This window comes from Oryzias latipes, chromosome 9 (assembly GCF_002234675.1).
Source record: "Oryzias latipes chromosome 9, ASM223467v1".
NCBI classification, from domain to species: domain Eukaryota; kingdom Metazoa; phylum Chordata; class Actinopteri; order Beloniformes; family Adrianichthyidae; genus Oryzias; species Oryzias latipes.
Genome location: NC_019867.2, coordinates 517,501 through 537,837, shown reverse-complemented (window position 1 = coordinate 537,837; position 20,337 = coordinate 517,501). Strand labels below are relative to the sequence as shown.

The window sequence follows — 20,337 nt, the reverse complement described above, 5'->3', positions numbered from 1 at the left end:
ATGGGACTGATCAAAATGTCAAAGGTTTAAGGGGGGGTTAAAAGAGCTGTACAAAAGGTGGATCCCAACAACAGAGGGGTTTATGGGACTTCTAGAGGCGGAGCTTAAGAACAGCAGTGTTTTTAGGGTTGATTCCCACAATGCTTAGAGCCGCCGACATGCTGGTCTGGGTTCTACCAGGAGCGTCAGGAGCTTCACAGAAGGAGAACCCGTTTGAGGAGGACACACCAACCTTTTTCTCCATCTCCTTGTTGTCCAGCTTGAGGGTTTGAGAACAGAGAGTTCTGTTAACGCAGGAGAACATCACGGAGGACCGGCTCTCCACACCGGACCGCCACCAGATCCCAGAACCGTTAGAACCAAAACCACTGTTTCATGAATGGATTTCTGCCTTTTTCAGCATAAAACGTCCAAACAGCAAAGAGCTTTCGGGTTTGAGCGACGCAGCTTCGCCGTGTCACGGGTCCGCCTGCCCCGCCCACTCTGGGGGGGGGGGGTCTGAGTCTATGAGGACATCCATGAACCTCATCAAGCAGCAGATGAAAGCTGATGCTGCTAATCAGCTGATTCTGTGGGATCGTCTTTGGTTTTCCATCAAGCATCACATGATCCAAAAGAATTTCAGAATAAAAGTCTGAAGTAACACGATCGGTTCTGAACTTTTTCCCTGGTGGTTCTGCTCTTACCTCTGATCCTTCTGAGTCTGAGCAGCCGGACTGATGGTTCAGACAAAAGAAAATCAGGGAAAAGACAAAATCAGAAGAAGGAAACAAAAATGAAATCAGAGCTGCAGAGAGCCGGAGGCTTCTCACCTTTGTTTCTTCAGACTGCATCAACAACCCCCCCCAAAGAAAGATGGTTATTAAAACAACCGTGGAACCAAAGAAATAGATGAATCTGCATTTTTATGCTGCCGCCCACCCACCATGTGATCCTCCCCCTCACTGTCAGACGCCGCTGGCTGCAGAGCGAAGACAAAACGGAAGACGGGAAAGCAAAGAGGAAGAGTCAGAGATGATGTGATGGTCTACGTTCAGAGAAGCACAAAGGCCTCCTTTCCAGCAGGAAACTGAAGCCGATCCAAGAAGTTTCACTTCCAACTTTCAGGTAAAATGACGCTTTGTGGGAGAAACCTCAACAAACACCGAACCAGCAGGAGAAGCTCCACAAGGCACCCACCTCCTCATCACACGTCTCAGGTTCCTCCTCGTTCTCAAGCTTTTGAGGAGAAAAGAAGCAGCACATGAGAACCAGAGCGGAAGGAAAAGCAGTTCCTACTGAGGGAAACGACTGGGAGACCAGGAAAGAGGAAGAGGAGATGTGGAGGAGATGTGGAGCAGATGTGGAGCAGATGTGGAGCAGATGTGGAGGAGATGTGGAGCAGATGTGGAGCAGATGTGGAGCAGATGTGGAGGGTCTCTGGAGGGTCTCTGAAGGACGGATGACCGACAGACCACAGGAGGGACGGGTTTGTGTTGGAGCTCAGGGAGAGAGGGGAGGAAAAACCTGCGACCTACCCGCTCCTCCTCAGCGGTCAGCTGCAGAGACAAAGACCGGCTCCGTTTACAAGCAGAAGTTCCAAAATAAAACCAAAGGCCCTCCAAAATAAAAGCACCTTGAATAAAATGTGAAAGTCTGCTTCTATCTATGGAAGACAACAGCAGCTGAGAGTCACGACAGACAAAACCCCCAAAAAAGACCAGAAACTAATATCTAAAAGTCTGGAAAACGTAGCCAATAAAACACCAAAAGGAAAAACGTGACATCAATAGAATATTCAGAATAACTTGAGTAACAACAATATGTCAATTACTTCAAATAAATCAGCTTTTAGACAAAAGGTTTGATTTTTTACCATAAAACAAAACAGGAAACAGCTTTTTTTTCTCCCGTTCACGTCTTTTCTAGAAAAAACGTCCTTCAGAGGTAAAATGTGGACTCAAATAAATACACCTCCTGGTTTCTACGGCAACGAGATCTTTCAGCAAAGACGCCACTCTGAAAGAAGCGTTCTAGAGTCAGGTGGCACATAGTAAGCAGAGCAGCTTCTGCTGCGTGGCAACAACGGTCTCAATGCATCCGTGTTTGGAGGAAACTCCTGGCATGAGGACCACTGCTGTAGTTAACTACAGTTAACTGCAGTTGTTAAACCTCTTCTGAAAAAGCCCAGTTTGGATCCTAGCATCTTGGCCAACTATAGACCAATATCAAACCTCCCCTTTATTTCTAAAATCCTAGAAAGAGTTGTAGTTAAGCAGCTTTACTGCCACCTACAGGACAACAGCCACTTTGAAGACTTTCAGTCGGGGTTTAGACCTCACCACAGTACGGAAACTGCACTAGTTAGAGTCTCTAATGACTTGTTATTGGCCTCAGAAAAGGGACTACTTTCTATTCTGGTCCTGTTGGACCTCAGTGCTGCCTTTGACACTATCGACCACGGTATTTTACTCCATAGATTAGAGCAGGACATAGGGATCAGAGGATCTGCTCTCCAGTGGTTTAAATCCTATCTGTCTGATAGGTATCAGTTCGTTAATGTAAATGGCCATTCCTCTCAGTGCACTCGAGTCAACTATGGAGTCCCACAGGGCTCAGTCTTGGGACCGATCCTGTTTACGCTTTATATGCTACCCCTAGGAAACATAATCAGGAAACACAGCATTGATTTTCATTGTTATGCCGACGATACGCAGTTGTATTTATCCATGAAGCCTGACCAGAATGACCAGATAGAGAAACTGAACGCCTGCATCAGTGACATCAAGACCTGGATGACAATTAATTACCTCCTCTTGAACCCAGAAAAAACTGAGGTCATTATACTTGGTCCTAAAAACCTCAGAGATGCTCTGTCTGCTCAGATAGTCTCCCTGGATGGTGTAAGTATAGCCCCCAATTCCACAGTTAGAAACCTTGGGGTTTTACTTGACCAGGATTTATCATTTAAGGCTCACATATCTCAGGCGTGTAGAACTGCCTTTTTTCACCTGCGAAATATTGCTAAGATCAGAAATCTACTTTCTAAGAGTGATGCTGAAAAACTCATCCATGCATTTGTTACGTCGAGGCTGGATTACTGTAACTCCTTGTTAGCAGCGTGTCCTAAGAGTTCCTTAAGAAGTCTCCAGCTTGTTCAGAACGCAGCAGCTAGATTGTTAGCTGGAACCAGCAGAAGAGATCACATCACTCCTGTGTTAGTTTCGCTCCATTGGCTCTCAGTTGATTCTAGAATCCAGTTCTAGATCCTCCTGTTAACCTAGAAGGCCTTACATGGAATGGCCCCGTCCTATATTAAGGACCTCATAGTCCCTTACCAACCAATCAGAACACTTCGCTCGCAAAATGCAGGACTGCTTGTGGTTCCTAGAATTAGTCAAAGTACGGTTGGAGGTAGAGCGTCCAGCCACCAAGCCCCTGTTTTATGGAATAAACTCCCAGCTCATGGAAGAGAGGCCGACTCAGTTTCTACATTCAAAGCTAGACTGAAAACATTCCTCTGTGGACAGGCTTATTGTCAGACTAGTTATTATTCAGAGATTATTTAACTTTATGTTAATTTGTTTAAATTAAACTTAATAATAACTATTTGTTTTTAAAGGCTGCTAGAAGTTGAAGCTGGGGTAACTATGGTGCTCTGGGGTTCTGTCCTCTTTCCTTTTTTACTTCTACCCTTCCTCTCCTCTATTCTTGATCATTATTCATCATTTAGTTCTCCATGCCTCTGTTTGGTGCAGTGATTCATGTATTGTCCCTCTTTTCCTCTCCCCTCCTGGGGAGGGGGAGTGCTTCCAGACTCCAGTTGGCTCATCCGTGCTCCAGTTCCTGACCGTTTACCTCGCCTTTGCTCCTGCTCCTACACCTGGCTGTGGATCCTGCCTCTGGCTCATCTCTGGCTCGTCTCTGCTCTGTACCTGACCGAGTACCTCGTCTCTGCTCCTGCTCCTACACCTGGCTGTGGTTCCTGTCTCCGGCTCGCCTCGCCCCCTGACTGTCCCCACAACCACGGCTGGATGAAGCTCGTCTGCTGGACTTTTATATATGTAGTTGTAGATTTAGATAAGTTAATTCTTCTCTAAGAGTTCTGGTAAATCGCCTGTCCGTCCTGGGGGAGGATCCCTCCTTCATGTGGGCACCCCTGAGGTTTCTTCGTTTTTTCCGGAATCCGTTTTTTTTGGGAGTTTTTCCTTACCGCGAAGGGGGGTCTAAGGGCAGGGATGCCAGTATAGCTTAGTCCGTTTGTTAGTTCATTTTAGTATTTTTCTATTGAACTCTTTGTATTCATGATCCTTTTGAGTTCATGTTTCACTTCGAAGCCCATCGAGACGACTGTTGTTGTGATTTTGGGCTATACAAATAAAATTGAATTGAATTGTAGAGAACTAACCATGTATGTCTTTGTCCACCTGCTGCTGGCTCCAACAAACAGAACTGACAAACTTCTTAACATTTAAAACTTCAAAGCTCCAAATAAAGACCAAAGACACGACATTTTTAAAAGCAGCTTTCAATCCTGTTTTTGGTGGCATTTAGGATGAATTCATGGGAAAGGTTCTGAAGGACCAAATTCCCGACTCTGATGTCCGGACTGCATAAGGCTAAACAACAGATGACGGTATCATCGGCATAGAAAGTCACCACAGCGCTTGAGGTTTCACCTGATCCATTAACAAACTCGCAGAGCAAACAGCAGTGATCCCAGAACTGAACCCTTCTGAGGTAACCAGACGTTCCTCTCTGAGATAAACCACAACACGGCGTCCAGCGCTAAGGAACCATCGAGATCATGATGTGTCCTCGGCAGAAGACCAGAACCAGCTCATGGGTTGACCTGCCAACACTCACCTGCTTGGCTCCCATGGACTCGAACATCTTCTCCAGAAGGACCCTCATCCTCCAGATGTTGTTCATTAGCACGCAGGGCTGAAACGTTAAAGAAAGTGACCCTCCGAACAGAGACGGTGGATTACTCCGGTACGCTTTGCGGTCACTCACGATCTTCTCCTTCTCACAGTAGGACGGGAAGCTCTTGGCGAGCAGAGCGCAGTACTCCAGCAGAACTTTGGTGATGGTCTGTGGAGACAACAGAACAAGCGTCGGGTCACAAATAAACGAAGCTGCAGCATGGATCCTCCTGCAGCCTCAGCAGGACGACCATCTTTGGACTTTGACTCCGTCTACTGAGGTTTGTGGGATTTTCTTCTCAGAGACCAGACGACCTCTCATGGTCAATCTCCACACCATCCCAGACTTTGGTTTCAAAGTATTCTTGACATTTTGCAAATGTTGAACAAAGACTCTGAGCTTAGATCCTGACAGCTGGATGACCTTCCTCCTGTCATCTTCACGCTAAACATCTGGACATCAGCTCTCCAGCCTCTGCTTTCCTGATTCCTCACATTAACGACAGGAAGACCCATCACTTTACCCCCAAGAGAGAAGAAACAGGAAGAAGAGGAGGAAACAAAGAGACGCAGCTCAGAGATGGAACATGGTGGAGGAGAAGGACACTGATGGAGGGGGGGTCAGAGAAATGAGCAGAGATGAGCGTTCTTTATTGAATGAGCCGAGCATCGATCCGAACTCAGAGCTTTGTTAGATTTAATGGAGAAGCCTAAAAGCAGCTGCTGCTGCTGCGTCACGTGACGTCTGAAGGAGAATTAGAGCTGCAGGCGGGAGGAGGACATGAGTCAGCATTCATGTTAGAAGGAGCTCCAGCCAAAGAATCTCAGCTGAACAGAACCAGAACCGGAGCTCAAGGTGAACAGAACCAGAACCGGAGCTCAAGGTGAACAGAACCAGAACCTGAGAGCTCAAGGTGAACAGAACCAGAACCTGAGCTCAAGGTGAACAGAACCAGAACCTGAGCTCAAGGTAAACAGAACCAGAACTTGAGTGCTCAAGGTGAACAGAACCAGAACCGGAGCTCAAGGTGAACAGAACCAGAACCTGAGTGCTCAAGGTGAACAGAACCAGAACCGGAGCTCAAGGTGAACAGAACCAGAACCTGAACTTAAGGTGAACAGAACCAGAACCTGAGAGCTCAAGGTAAACAGAACCAGAACCTGAGTGCTCAAGGTGAACAGAACCAGAACCGGAGCTCAAGGTGAACAGAACCAGAACCTGAACTTAAGGTGAACAGAAACAGAACCTGAGAGCTCAAGGTGAACAGAACCAGAACCGGAGCTCAAGGTGAACAGAACCAGAACCTGAACTTAAGGTGAACAGAACCAGAACCTGAGAGCTCAAGGTGAACAGAACCAGAACCTGAGAGCTCAAAGTTAACAGAACCAGAACCGGAGCTCAAGGTGAACAGAACCAGAACCGGAGCTCAAGGTGAACAGAACCAGAACCTGAGAGCTCAAGGTGAACAGAACCAGAACCGGAGCTCAAGGTGAACAGAACCAGAACCGGAGCTCAAGGTGAACAGAACCAGAACCTGAGAGCTCAAAGTGAACAGAACCAGAACCGGAGCTCAAGGTGAACAGAACCAGAACCGGAGCTCAAGGTGAACAGAACCAGAACCTGAGAGCTCAAGGTGAACAGAACCAGAACCGGAGCTCAAGGTGAACAGAACCAGAACCGGAACTCAAGGTGAACAGAACCAGAACCTGAGAGCTCAAAGTGAACAGAACCAGAACCGGAGCTCAAGGTGAACAGAACCAGAACCGGAGCTCAAGGTGAACAGAACCAGAACCTGAGAGCTCAAGGTGAACAGAACCAGAACCTGAGTGCTCAAGGTGAACAGAACCAGAACCGGAGCTCAAGGTGAACAGAACCAGAACCGGAGCTCAAGGTGAACAGAACCAGAACCTGAGTGCTCAAGGTGAACAGAACCAGAACCTGAGTGCTCAAGGTGAACAGAACCAGAACCTGAACTTAAGGTGAACAGAACCAGAACCTGAGAGCTCAAGGTGAACAGAACCAGAACCTGAGCTCAAGGTGAACAGAACCAGAACCTGAGCTCAAGGTAAACAGAACCAGAACTTGAGTGCTCAAGGTGAACAGAACCAGAACCGGAGCTCAAGGTGAACAGAACCAGAACCGGAGCTCAAGGTGAACAGAACCAGAACTTGAGCTCAAGGTGAACAGAACCACAACCAGAGCTCAAGGTGAACAGAACCAGAACCTGAGAGCTCAAGGTGAACAGAACCAGAACCGGAGCTCAAGGTGAACAGAACCAGAACCTGAGAGCTCAAGGTGAACAGAACCAGAACCGGAGCTCAAGGTGAACAGAACCAGAACCTGAGTGCTCAAGGTGAACAGAACCAGAACCTGAGTGCTCAAGGTGAACAGAACCAGAACCGGAGCTCAAGGTGAACAGAACCAGAACCTGAACTTAAGGTGAACAGAACCAGAACCTGAGAGCTCAAGGTGAACAGAACCAGAACCTGAGCTCAAGGTGAACAGAACCAGAACCTGAGCTCAAGGTAAACAGAACCAGAACTTGAGTGCTCAAGGTGAACAGAACCAGAACCGGAGCTCAAGGTGAACAGAACCAGAACCTGAGTGCTCAAGGTGAACAGAACCAGAACCGGAGCTCAAGGTGAACAGAACCAGAACCTGAGAGCTCAAGGTGAACAGAACCAGAACCGGAGCTCAAGGTGAACAGAACCAAAACCTGAGAGCTCAAGGTGAACAGAACCAGAACCGGAGCTCAAGGTGAACAGAACCAGAACCGGAGCTCAAGGTGAACAGAACCAGAACCGGAGCTCAAGGTGAACAGAACCAGAACCTGAACTTAAGGTGAACAGAAACAGAACCTGAGAGCTCAAGGTGAACAGAACCAGAACCGGAGCTCAAGGTGAACAGAACCAGAACCTGAACTTAAGGTGAACAGAACCAGAACCTGAGAGCTCAAAGTGAACAGAACCAGAACCGGAGCTCAAGGTGAACAGAACCAGAACCGGAGCTCAAGGTGAACAGAACCAGAACCTGAGAGCTCAAAGTGAACAGAACCAGAACCGGAGCTCAAGGTGAACAGAACCAGAACCGGAGCTCAAGGTGAACAGAACCAGAACCTGAGAGCTCAAGGTGAACAGAACCAGAACCGGAGCTCAAGGTGAACAGAACCAGAACCGGAGCTCAAGGTGAACAGAACCAGAACCTGAGAGCTCAAAGTGAACAGAACCAGAACCGGAGCTCAAGGTGAACAGAACCAGAACCGGAGCTCAAGGTGAACAGAACCAGATCCTGAGAGCTCAAGGTGAACAGAACCAGAACCGGAGCTCAAGGTGAACAGAACCAGAACCGGAGCTCAAGGTGAACAGAACCAGAACCTGAGAGCTCAAAGTGAACAGAACCAGAACCGGAGCTCAAGGTGAACAGAACCAGAACCGGAGCTCAAGGTGAACAGAACCAGAACCTGAGAGCTCAAGGTGAACAGAACCAGAACCTGAGTGCTCAAGGTGAACAGAACCAGAACCGGAGCTCAAGGTGAACAGAACCAGAACCGGAGCTCAAGGTGAACAGAACCAGAACCTGAGTGCTCAAGGTGAACAGAACCAGAACCTGAGTGCTCAAGGTGAACAGAACCAGAACCGGAGCTCAAGGTGAACAGAACCAGAACCTGAACTTAAGGTGAACAGAACCAGAACCTGAGAGCTCAAGGTGAACAGAACCAGAACCTGAGCTCAAGGTGAACAGAACCAGAACCTGAGCTCAAGGTAAACAGAACCAGAACTTGAGTGCTCAAGGTGAACAGAACCAGAACCGGAGCTCAAGGTGAACAGAACCAGAACCGGAGCTCAAGGTGAACAGAACCAGAACTTGAGCTCAAGGTGAACAGAACCACAACCAGAGCTCAAGGTGAACAGAACCAGAACCTGAGAGCTCAAGGTGAACAGAACCAGAACCGGAGCTCAAGGTGAACAGAACCAGAACCTGAGAGCTCAAGGTGAACAGAACCAGAACCGGAGCTCAAGGTGAACAGAACCAGAACCTGAGTGCTCAAGGTGAACAGAACCAGAACCTGAGTGCTCAAGGTGAACAGAACCAGAACCGGAGCTCAAGGTGAACAGAACCAGAACCTGAACTTAAGGTGAACAGAACCAGAACCTGAGAGCTCAAGGTGAACAGAACCAGAACCTGAGCTCAAGGTGAACAGAACCAGAACCTGAGCTCAAGGTAAACAGAACCAGAACTTGAGTGCTCAAGGTGAACAGAACCAGAACCGGAGCTCAAGGTGAACAGAACCAGAACCTGAGTGCTCAAGGTGAACAGAACCAGAACCGGAGCTCAAGGTGAACAGAACCAGAACCTGAGAGCTCAAGGTGAACAGAACCAGAACCGGAGCTCAAGGTGAACAGAACCAAAACCTGAGAGCTCAAGGTGAACAGAACCAGAACCGGAGCTCAAGGTGAACAGAACCAGAACCGGAGCTCAAGGTGAACAGAACCAGAACCTGAGAGCTCAAGGTGAACAGAACCAGAACCGGAGCTCAAGGTGAACAGAACCAGAACCTGAGTGCTCAAGGTGAACAGAACCAGAACCTGAGTGCTCAAGGTGAACAGAACCAGAACCGGAGCTCAAGGTGAACAGAACCAGAACCTGAACTTAAGGTGAACAGAACCAGAACCTGAGTGCTCAAGGTGAACAGAACCAGAACCTGAGTGCTCAAGGTGAACAGAACCAGAACCGGAGCTCAAGGTGAACAGAACCAGAACCTGAACTTAAGGTGAACAGAACCAGAACCTGAGAGCTCAAGGTGAACAGAACCAGAACCTGAGCTCAAGGTGAACAGAACCAGAACCTGAGAGCTCAAGGTGAACAGGACCAGAACCGGAGCTCAAGGTGAACAGAACCAGAACCGGAGCTCAATGTGAACAGAACCAGAACCTGAGAGCTCAAGGTGAACAGAACCAGAACCGGAGCTCAAGGTGAACAGAACCAGAACCTGAGTGCTCAAGGTGAACAGAACCAGAACCTGAGTGCTCAAGGTGAACAGAACCAGAACCGGAGCTCAAGGTGAACAGAACCAGAACCTGAACTTAAGGTGAACAGAACCAGAACCTGAGAGCTCAAGGTGAACAGAACCAGAACCTGAGAGCTCAAGGTGAACAGAACCAGAACCTGAGCTCAAGGTGAACAGAACCAGAACCGGAGCTCAAGGTGAACAGAACCAGAACCTGAGTGCTCAAGGTGAACAGAACCAGAACCGGAGCTCAAGGTGAACAGAACCAGAACCTGAACTTAAGGTGAACAGAACCAGAACCTGAGAGCTCAAGGTAAACAGAACCAGAACCTGAGCTCAAGGTGAACAGAACCAGAACCTGAGCTCAAGGTGAACAGAACCAGAACCTGAGCAGAACAGAAAGCAGGGCTGAACCTGGTGAACTGAAACATCAGCAATTCTTCATATTTCATTTTCTTAACTCCTTAAGAGTTAAGAAAATGGTCATGTGGCTTCAGTGTGACAGATGCTGGGAGGGGCTAGAGTGGGCGGGGCTTTGGTAACAGGCCCCACCTTGGCGAAGCGCTTGCTGTACTGGGCCACCACGGCGGGATCGGGGCATTCCAGCTTCTGAATGATCCCAAAGCTCTGGTTGAGCTGCGTGAAGATGTCCACCACCGAGCTGGAGAACAGCGCATGCTCAGACGTCTGCTGGAACTGCAGGCAGAGGAACCAGGAATGCAGCGTCACTGGTGCAGAACTTTACAGAACCAACACGGTTTCCATCTGTGCTCAAGTCAAACTAAAGACAAACTCTGAGCCGGTTTGCAAATGGATCCATTTCAGACATAAAAGACGTTTTTTGATGAACACATTTGGACTGAAGCTGCAGCTTTTGGTCAGAAACACCCAGAACTTTTCAGGTTCTGCTGCCAGAACCCATTTCAGTCAATAGAATCTAGAGATGGATTTAACACAATACAACAGACAGAAAGCAACCATAGATGGAGAGAACACGCCAGAACCGAGCCGTGGGTCAGGAGAACTCACCCCCTCCCTCTTGTCCCTCTCCAGGGCTCCATGCATGAACTCCAAGGAAACGTCCTCGTTCTCAGCGAGCCACGCCAGCACAAACGGGACGAACCACCTGCAGGCGCAGAAACGTTCTTCAGAAATGAGACGGTCCAAATGGAGCCCGTCTCCATCAGTCGGCTCAATCTGTCTGCACCTCCATCCAGAATGTTCTCCATCCGGGCCGCAAACTTTGGATCATTTTACTGATTGATTTGAACATTTGATGAAATCCTGACTGTTTAGGAAAAGTTCTGGTGTGGACAAAGACTCCGCCCACATGGTGACGAGGCTCTCCAACATCAGCAGATATAGATTCTAACAAACAATAGGAGCTGCATCCAGCTCTGATGAACAAAATAGGAAAGCAGACAGCAGGGGGAGGAGCCTTACGAGGGATACTCGGGCACGGCGTCGGCGAAGGCGGGCAGATCCTTCACGTACTCGTTGTACAACCATTTGACCTTGAAGTGTAGGTTCATGTAGTCCGCTGTCTTACAGAGTTTGTGCTGCTCGTGCTCTGGAAACATAACACAATGTTCCAGATTCAGAAGGTTCTCCAGATCCGCCTGGAGGGGCTGCAGGGATTGGTGCCGGTTCTGGATCCCATCCTTCTGTAGGGTTCTGAACAGATCATCTATAGGTACTCACACAGACACGGAAGCGCATACAGATTTAAATACACACAGACACGCTCACATCCATCGTCTTACCAGCATAGAAACTGAATCTGCGGATGTGAAATGTGGGCGGGGCTGAGATGGTAACAGAATGAGAAAAATGATCATACAGAGAAAAGAAGTCTCATTTCAGACATTAAAAAGACAAAGGCTGCAACTCTAAACTCCTGTGAGAGGAGCGCCTGCAGACAAAAATGAGGGAAAAGTCTTTCAGACTCCTCTGTGGAAGAACCTCTGTCCACACAGCAGATCTGGATTGACATGATCTGGTCTGGAACTTCAGTCTGAGAAATTGAAATTCCTGAAAAAATTGAGGTTTTCTGACTGCTCCTCCCCCCTTCTGTCAGACTGCACTGAAGATCTTTAGTAAAAGTAGACAGCTAATACGCCAACAACTACGGCTACACAGCTAATCCACTAAAAACTATGGCTACACGGCTAATGTGCTAACAACTACGGCTAAACACTAATACGCTAACAACTACGGCTACACGGCTAATACGCTAACAACTACGGCTACACGGCTAATGTGCTAACAACTATGGCTACACGCTAATCCGCTAACAACTACGGCTACACGGCTAATGTGCTAACAACTATGGCTACACGCTAATCCGCGTGTAGCCATAATAACAACTATGGCTACACGCTAATCCACAACAACTACGGCTACACGCCTAATCCACTAACAACTACGGCTACACGCTAATCCGCTAACAACTACGGCTACACGGCTAATGTGCTAACAACTATGGCTACACGCTAATACGCTAACAACTACGGCTACACGGCTAATACGCTAACAACTACGGCTACACGGCTAATGTGCTAACAACTATGGCTACACGCTAATCCGCTAACAACTACGGCTACACGGCTAATGTGCTAACAACTATGGCTACACGCTAATCCGCTAACAACTACGGCTACACGGCTAATCCACTAACAACTACGGCTACACAGCTAATCCACTAAAAACTATGGCTACACGGCTAATGTGCTAACAACTACGGCTAAACGCTAATACGCTAACAACTACGGCTACACGGCTAATGTGCTAACAACTATGGCTACACGCTAATCCGCTAACGACTACGGCTACACGGCTAATGTGCTAACAACTACGGCTACACCCTAATACGCTAACAACTACGGCTACACGGCTAATGTGCTAACAACTATGGCTACACGCTAATCCGCTAACAACTACGGCTACACGGCTAATGTGCTAACAACTATGGCTACACGCTAATCCACTAACAACTACGGCTACACGGCTAATGTGCTAACAACTATGGCTACACGCTAATACGCTAACAACTACGGCTACACGGCTAATATGCTAACAACTACGGCTACACGGCTAATGTGCTAACAACTATGGCTACACGCTAATCCGCTAACAACTACGGCTACACGGCTAATGTGCTAACAACTACGGCTACACGGCTAATGTGCTAACAACTATGGCTACACGGCTAATACGCTAACCACTACGGCTACACGGCTAATGTGCTAACAACTATGGCTACACGGCTAATACGCTAACCACTACGGCTACACGCTAACCACTACGGCTACATGCTAACCAGCTGACATTCAACAACAAAGAAAAACAGATGTAGAGAAAAGTTTTCATTCAGTTCTTCACTTCAAGTTTTGCAGAACATCTGAGGACATTTTCAGATGCTTCCTTCTCCACAGTTTTTGTTGTTGTTGTTGCCATGGCGACCTGAGTTTTTATTGACAGGGGTTGGGCAGCAGCAGTTTAGGGGCTTAGTCCTGGTGTAGCTGCTTCAGAGAAGGTCTGACCTTCAGGTCGACACCTCTCAGAGCCCAACAGGCTCCTCCACAGAAACTCACCGCTGTTCCAGCGTTTGTGGTCAATTTGATCCAAAACTGAAGAAGATGATCCAGAGAAGGATGAGAGCAGATGAAGATGGAAGAGCTCCTCCTACTGTGTCATGTTCCTGCCTTCCTTTTAGCAGTCTTACCCTCCAGAGCGAACTTCATGTCCTGAGCGTAGAGCGACCACATGACCTCGGCGCTGACCTTCCCCACGTCCAGCTCCTGGGGAAACCTGCGTGGCAGACAGGGCGGCGGTTACTCGCCGTTGGTGCTGATGGGAGACTGGCAGCAGGCGAGCACTGACTGGTTGATGACGGGCGTGTACGAGTTCTTGTCCTCCTCGATGATGGACACGATAAGTGTGATGAGTTTGGGCCAGAACTCCAGGTTCTGGATACTCGGGCCTTGTTCCTCAGGCGGCAGACACTCCTTCTCCTCCTCCTCCCCCTCCTCCAACTCTTCATCCTGCTCCTCATCCTCTTCTCCCGTCTGTCCGTCGTCCTGTTTTTTCTTTTTCTTCTTCGGCTCAGGCGGCTGGAACGTGACAGGTTAGAAAAGCTGCTTCATCATCAAAACGCACAGAAAACAACGTTTTTAGCTTGAAAAGGTCAAATTTGCCTCATGAGCTAAAGATCTGACATGACAAACGTTTAGTTTTTCCGAAAATGAAATGATTTCAATTCAAAAAGAAAAGGTTGAATCTGTTTCTACAATGAACACACTGCCATCTCTGAACTATTGGTTGTCTGGATAAAGATGGTCCATAATCCTGAAACATCCTCTGACAGCAGGAGTTAAAAAGATTTGAGTTTCCTGCTGTTAAAAACAGGAAGTAAAGATTTGACGCATTTCTGTCACAAAGGATCATGGGTAAATAATCCAACACTTTGAAAGTCGCCGTCAGCTTCACCGTCACACATATATTCTAGAGGTAAAAACTCCAGCCCAGCCCGACCCGACCCAGGCCCGCGGGCATTAAAGCCAAACCCGGCCAGAACCCGGGTGTGTGTGCGTTCGGTGAACGTTCTCCCTCTGAGTAAGAAGCTGGCTGTGCCTTTCGGTTCGTGCGGTAACCGTTCTGACACGCAGGATTAATAAAGAGCTGTTTGAGAACCGCCCGCCTAAGGAGCTTCTTTGCAGCCATTACAATATGTTTATTAAAAAAGTCAGCGAGAGAGAAGCCCGGCCCGAATCGACCCGAACGTAATGATTGTCATTTAGTGTGACTCGGGCTCGGGCTTAAGATCTTACCTCTAATAACAACCCCCCCATTCATTCTTTAATGGTGGGTGACTGAGAGCGCCGCCATCTTTACACGGGCGCCATGTTGAAAGCACATTTCTCCCGGTTGGAATTAATACTCTTAAAGGTTGTGAATGTCAACATGAAAGGATTTTAGGACTGAAAAAGTTATTCGTTACCATGGCAATAGTTTATTTTTGAGTATGTGACAGAAAAGCGATACCCAACAGGTGTGTCTTCCAGCTGCTTCCTTTAGGGGGCGCCACAGCAAATCAACTCCCTCCATCTAAGCTTCTCTGCATCCTCCTCCCTCACCTCCTCCTCCATCCATCAACCTCCTCTTTCCTGGTAGCTCCACCTTCAGCATCCGTTCACCATCATCATCACTGTTCCCTTCATGGATCTCCAGAACATCCATGATCTGATCCTCTGATGGATTCATTCCTGATCCCAAAGAGAACCTCAGCCTCTTCATCCCTGCTGCCTCCTCCTCCTCCTCCTGTCTCTGCCTCAGAGTCTCTGGCTGCTGTCCCCACAGCCTGCTTCACCTGTCCATTGGTCACACCTGACCTTCACGATTCTCCTGATTGGTTGGTCTTTGGTTTCATGTCAGATGTTCTTCCTGACTCAACTGTCTGCATTTACTTGGAGTTGGGACTAACAGGCAAAAATCACTGAACTGTGCCCCCTTGTGGTTACATTTCCTAAATCCAATCTGACCGAGGAAGCCCCGCCCACCCACAAAGGAGAACTCACTGATTGGTCAGCAGGTTGAAACTGGTGGTTGAAGAGCTCCTGGCAGTTGTTGAAGATGTACTCGTAGGTGGACTTAAGGCACGCCTTGACGCAGTCCCGCACCACACTGGCTGCTCTGGGGGGGCTGGGCAGCTCCAGGACCTGAACGCGGAGCAGAGTCTGAACCAAACCGGACTCACATCAAGAAGAACCCGTCCTAAATCTATGTGCTACCTTCATCCGGAAGAAGGCGATGCTGGTGAGAAGATCCACAGTTGACTTCAGGTCGTTCAGACGAGGCTTGCTGCTGACGGGGAAGTTATTCTGCCCGGAAACAGACGAGTCATCACAAACTGAGAGGAAACGGCATTTACTCATGTAGTGCTTTTCTACCTTGTTAGGACGCTCACAACAGTCACAGACACACTCACACACACACACACACTCACACACACACTCACACACACACAGGCACACACACACTGTGGGGGCTCCACAGCATCGTCTGCAGGGAGGAGGCCTGCCTGGCTCGTGGGAGGGGTACTCACGCGGTACGTGGACAGATCGATGCGCAGAGAGTTGTGCAGCTGATCCAGAAGCTTCACGAAGCGATCTCTCTGTTGGAGAACCAGAAGGAACAAGCACGTCTAGTAAGAACTGCTGCCCTCACATGATGAAGCGCGAATCAGGTGTCCACCTCAGACTGAAGACATGTCCACACACAAAGATTTATTTTACATGGAAGCTCAGATAACCCAGGATTTCAATGATCCTTGGACAGGACAGAGACAGATTACAGCAGGAAGGTCGGATTCCTAACAACTAGAAAGTTCCCTTATGTCTGAGGCTGAAACCAAAACAGTTTTCTTCACTTGCTCCGCCCACATCGCTTCTGTGACAACGGGTTTGATGAGGATGAAGCTTGGCATTCACCAGCATGGATGTTTGGTAGGAGGAAGAATGACTGATCTGGTTTTCTTCTCTGACAGCGTGAGATAAAAGGATTCAGATCTTCAGAACGTTCTGCAGCCGTATAGCTGTTACCATGGCAACATAAAACAAAAAGGTGTTTTTCTTCTTGTTTTTCTGTTTTAATGTTTCATGTTTGGGCCCAATTAACATGTGCATTGGTTTATTTTTGAATGCCAGAGTGATTTTCTCATTTCCATGGCAACCAGCAGGTCTCTGTTACATCTGGATTTACAGACATCGCTGTCGCTGTCAGACATCGCTCTGACATCATCGTGTGGTCGCTGTGCTCCTCGCTCTGACATCATCGTGTGGTCGCTGTCCTCCTCGCTCTGACATCACCGTGTGGTCGCTGTCAGACATCGCTCTGACATCATCGTGTGGTCGCTGTGCTCCTCGCTCTGACATCATCGTGTGGTCGCTGTGCTCCTCGCTCTGACATCATAGTGTGGTCGCTGTCCTCCTCGCCCTGACATCATCGTGTGGTCGCTGTCCTCCTCGCCCTGACATCATCGTGTGGTCGCTGTCCTCCTCGCCCTGACATCACCGTGTGGTCGCTGTGCTCCTCGCTCTGACATCATAGTGTGGTCGCTGTCCTCCTCGCTCTGACATCATCGTGTGGTCGCTGTCCTCCTCGCCCTGACATCACCGTGTGGTCGCTGTCCTCCTCGCCCTGACATCACCGTGTGGTCGCTGTGCTCCTCGCTCTGACATCACCGTGTGGTCGCTGTGCTCCTCGCTCTGACATCATAGTGTGGTCGCTGTCCTCCTCGCTCTGACATCATCATGTGGTCGCTGTCCTCCTCGCTCTGACATCATCGTGTGGTCGCTGTCCTCCTCGCTCTGACATCACCGTGTGGTCGCTGTCCTCCTCGCTCTGACATCATCGTGTGGTCGCTGTCCTCCTCGCTCTGACATCACCGTGTGGTCGCTGTCCTCCTCGCTCTGACATCATCGTGTGGTCGCTGTCCTCCTCGCCCTGACATCACCGTGTGGTCGCTGTCCTCCTCGCCCTGACATCACCGTGTGGTCGCTGTGCTCCTCGCTCTGACATCACCGTGTGGTCGCTGTGCTCCTCGCTCTGACATCATAGTGTGGTCGCTGTCCTCCTCGCTCTGACATCATCATGTGGTCGCTGTCCTCCTCGCTCTGACATCATCGTGTGGTCGCTGTCCTCCTCGCTCTGACATCACCGTGTGGTCGCTGTCCTCCTCGCTCTGACATCATCGTGTGGTCGCTGTCCTCCTCGCTCTGACATCATCGTGTGGTCGCTGTCCTCCTCGCTCTGACATCATCGTGTGGTCGCTGTCCTCCTCGCTCTGACATCACCGTGTGGTCGCTGTCCTCCTCGCTCTGACATCACCGTGTGGTCGCTGTCCTCCTCGCTCTGACATCATCGTGTGGTCGCTGTCCTCCTCGCTCTGACATCACCGTGTGGTCGCTGTCCTCCTCGCTCTGACATCACCGTGTGGTTGCTGTCCTCCTCGCCCTGACATCACCGTGTGGTCGCTATGCTCCTCGCCCTGACATCACCGTGTGGTCGCTGTGCTCCTCGCTCTGACATCATCGTGTGGTCGCTGTCCTCCTCGCTCTGACATCATCATGTGGTCGCTGCACAGAGCAGATTCAGACCAAACTGTGGTCCAGCCGTTTGGCCAGTAAAGGTCCGAATCTGAGACTTTGGAAAGTCTTCGCAAAGACCAGATGATGCCGGGACACTTCCTGTCAACTAAACATCACTTCCTGTGATTCTGGTGGAACGTTTGAAGAAAAGATCCAGATCAGTCACCGTGTGAAGCTGTTGAGAAAACTCTGTCGTGATATTGGGCCGTATAAAAGATTAAATTGAATGAAATTTCTGGATTTTACTGATTAATTGAATGTGTACATGTCCATGCTGACTCATGGATTCATGTCTGCTGAGGAGCTTGAATGCAACTGATAATAAATCAGTGATGTGATTTCCCGGTGAGACCAGAGGACTCCGCTCTGTTCTGACTGACGGACACTCACCCCAAAGTTGGAGGCAGCAAACCTGGCAGGAGCAGAGACGTTGGTGGAGGCGGTGGGGTGGGCGTAGAAGGCGTTGATGTTGGCCAGCAGCGTGCTCATCACGGCGGGGATGCCAGACAACATGTACTTGGAGGAGAGGCAGGAAAAATGGCTGCAGAAGAAGAAGGAGGAGGAAAGATGAACGGATGGATGGACAGACAGATCTTTTAAAGACAATACAACTGAAACAGACAATAACTCTCAATGTAAACCAACAGCTACAAAATGAGCTTTAGCATTGATGCATCAAATTAAAAGAGAATTCATGTGAATTCAACATGAATATCCTGAGGATCTGAACTGAAACCGTCCTCTGGATCCAGGTCTTGGTGGTTCAGAACTCATTTCTAAATCCATAAACCTAAATTCTGTCAGAAACTCATCAAGAATGAATTCCTTCTAAAAGCAAAGCAGCAGCATTTTTGAGGGTTTGTCCCCAAAACACAAACGTTTGCATCTGCAGTGAGGACTGCAGATGATTAAGGCTCCAAACTGAGACCTTAAAACCCCTCAGACTGCCCCCCCCCATTGCAAACACAGAGCCGTTTCCCCTCAGTGGGGTGAAACCTGCAGCCTTAAACCTACGTCATGGCCTGGTACATGGACTCCACGCCGTAACGCATGGCGAACTCGTCCGCTATTTCCTGGAGCACTTCATCAAAGAAAATTTTCCAGGCCTCGTCTCCAACAGCAACCGGGATCCTCACCGCGCCGCCTCCTTCCACGTCCGTGGAGAAGTGGAAGATGTTCTGGAAGAGGAACCCTCTTTGAGTCGGCATCGTTCACTTTTTCAGAAAAAACACTTTAGGAATACCTAAAGAACGAAAATCCTCGTAAAACCTTCCTCTCTCATTTAAAACAACAACCAAAGGCCAAATTCAGCTCAGAGTGACAAACATCAGTGTTTTTGCTGTTTTCATGGTCCAAGACCAGAAGTTTGTAACCTGAAGCACCAAACCAGCCAATCACAGACAAGAGGGTTCATCCTGATTGGTCAGGATTCCATCCAATCAGAAGAACTCTGCAGGTCAGCGGGAAAACAGCTAGAGAGACTGTGCTGAAGGTTCCACACCGTGTTCTAGAGCATGGGTTCAGTAGATCGTTTGTCCTGGAGAGATTCATCCGGCTTTACCTCATGGAGACACGTGTACTGTACGTGATACGGCGCCACCTTCTCCTCGCCGGCGATCTCCACGCTGATCTGCAGACGGATGGCTCCAGAGACGGCCGACTTGTCTGTTCTCTTCTCTGCCATCAAACCCGCAACACAAACAAACGGCAGATTCAGCATCATGTGCTGAACTTTCACAACACAACCCACATGTTCCCAGATGTTCCCCCATGTTCCCCCATGTTCCCACATGTTCCTACATGTTTCCAGATGTTCCCAGATGTTCCTACATGTTTCCAGATGTTCCCCCATGTTCCCAGATGTTCCCTGATGTTCCTACATGTTTCCAGATGTTCCCAGATGTTCCTACATGTTTCCAGATGTTCCCACATGTTCCCAGATGTTCCCCCATGTTCCCAGATGTTCCCCCATGTTCCACGCCGGATCCTCTTTGCTCATTCGCTCTTACCCAGGTTGTACCAAACGTCCATCTCGCCGCTCAGCGTTCGGACCTCAATGATGCTCTGGCCCAGGAAGTCGTCCGACTCCCTCTTGAGGCGCATCTTCACTCTGGACTTGATGTCGTCGTCCTCGTCCCAAACGCGTAACTTGATTCGATCGGATGAGTTGTGGCATTCGCTGTGGCGGCAGAAGACGAGTTTAAGTACAAAGCTGTGACTGGACACAATAAAATATTCAGACATCCCATCGTTACTACATGATTCGGTCTACAAGAT

General features: G+C 48.9%; 1 protein-coding gene across 2 annotated transcripts in view; it reads right to left on the bottom strand.

Moving 5' to 3' along the window:
• LOC101159330 (protein unc-13 homolog B-like) overlaps positions 1 to 20,337 on the bottom strand; it is an 89,360-nt gene that overhangs the window by 14,698 nt on the left and 54,325 nt on the right. Inside the window, exons 18-39 of one of the 2 annotated variants that reach the window (XM_023958108.1) lie at positions 20,070 to 20,239; positions 19,622 to 19,737; positions 19,075 to 19,238; positions 18,451 to 18,601; positions 16,017 to 16,085; positions 15,703 to 15,792; positions 15,490 to 15,630; positions 13,796 to 14,025; positions 13,638 to 13,723; positions 13,507 to 13,542; positions 11,677 to 11,718; positions 11,357 to 11,483; positions 10,943 to 11,039; positions 10,466 to 10,609; positions 4,996 to 5,073; positions 4,846 to 4,923; positions 1,518 to 1,538; positions 1,180 to 1,218; positions 926 to 961; positions 813 to 827; positions 687 to 716; positions 233 to 259 (exon numbers count right to left, since the gene is read on the bottom strand). In XM_023958108.1, the coding sequence (XP_023813876.1) occupies positions 233 to 259; positions 687 to 716; positions 813 to 827; positions 926 to 961; positions 1,180 to 1,218; positions 1,518 to 1,538; positions 4,846 to 4,923; positions 4,996 to 5,073; positions 10,466 to 10,609; positions 10,943 to 11,039; positions 11,357 to 11,483; positions 11,677 to 11,718; positions 13,507 to 13,542; positions 13,638 to 13,723; positions 13,796 to 14,025; positions 15,490 to 15,630; positions 15,703 to 15,792; positions 16,017 to 16,085; positions 18,451 to 18,601; positions 19,075 to 19,238; positions 19,622 to 19,737; positions 20,070 to 20,239 (1,987 nt within the window). The remainder of the gene's footprint in view (positions 1 to 232; positions 260 to 686; positions 717 to 812; positions 828 to 925; positions 962 to 1,179; positions 1,219 to 1,517; positions 1,539 to 4,845; positions 4,924 to 4,995; positions 5,074 to 10,465; positions 10,610 to 10,942; positions 11,040 to 11,356; positions 11,484 to 11,676; positions 11,719 to 13,506; positions 13,543 to 13,637; positions 13,724 to 13,795; positions 14,026 to 15,489; positions 15,631 to 15,702; positions 15,793 to 16,016; positions 16,086 to 18,450; positions 18,602 to 19,074; positions 19,239 to 19,621; positions 19,738 to 20,069; positions 20,240 to 20,337) is intronic. The other variant, XM_023958107.1, reaches the window with a different exon arrangement.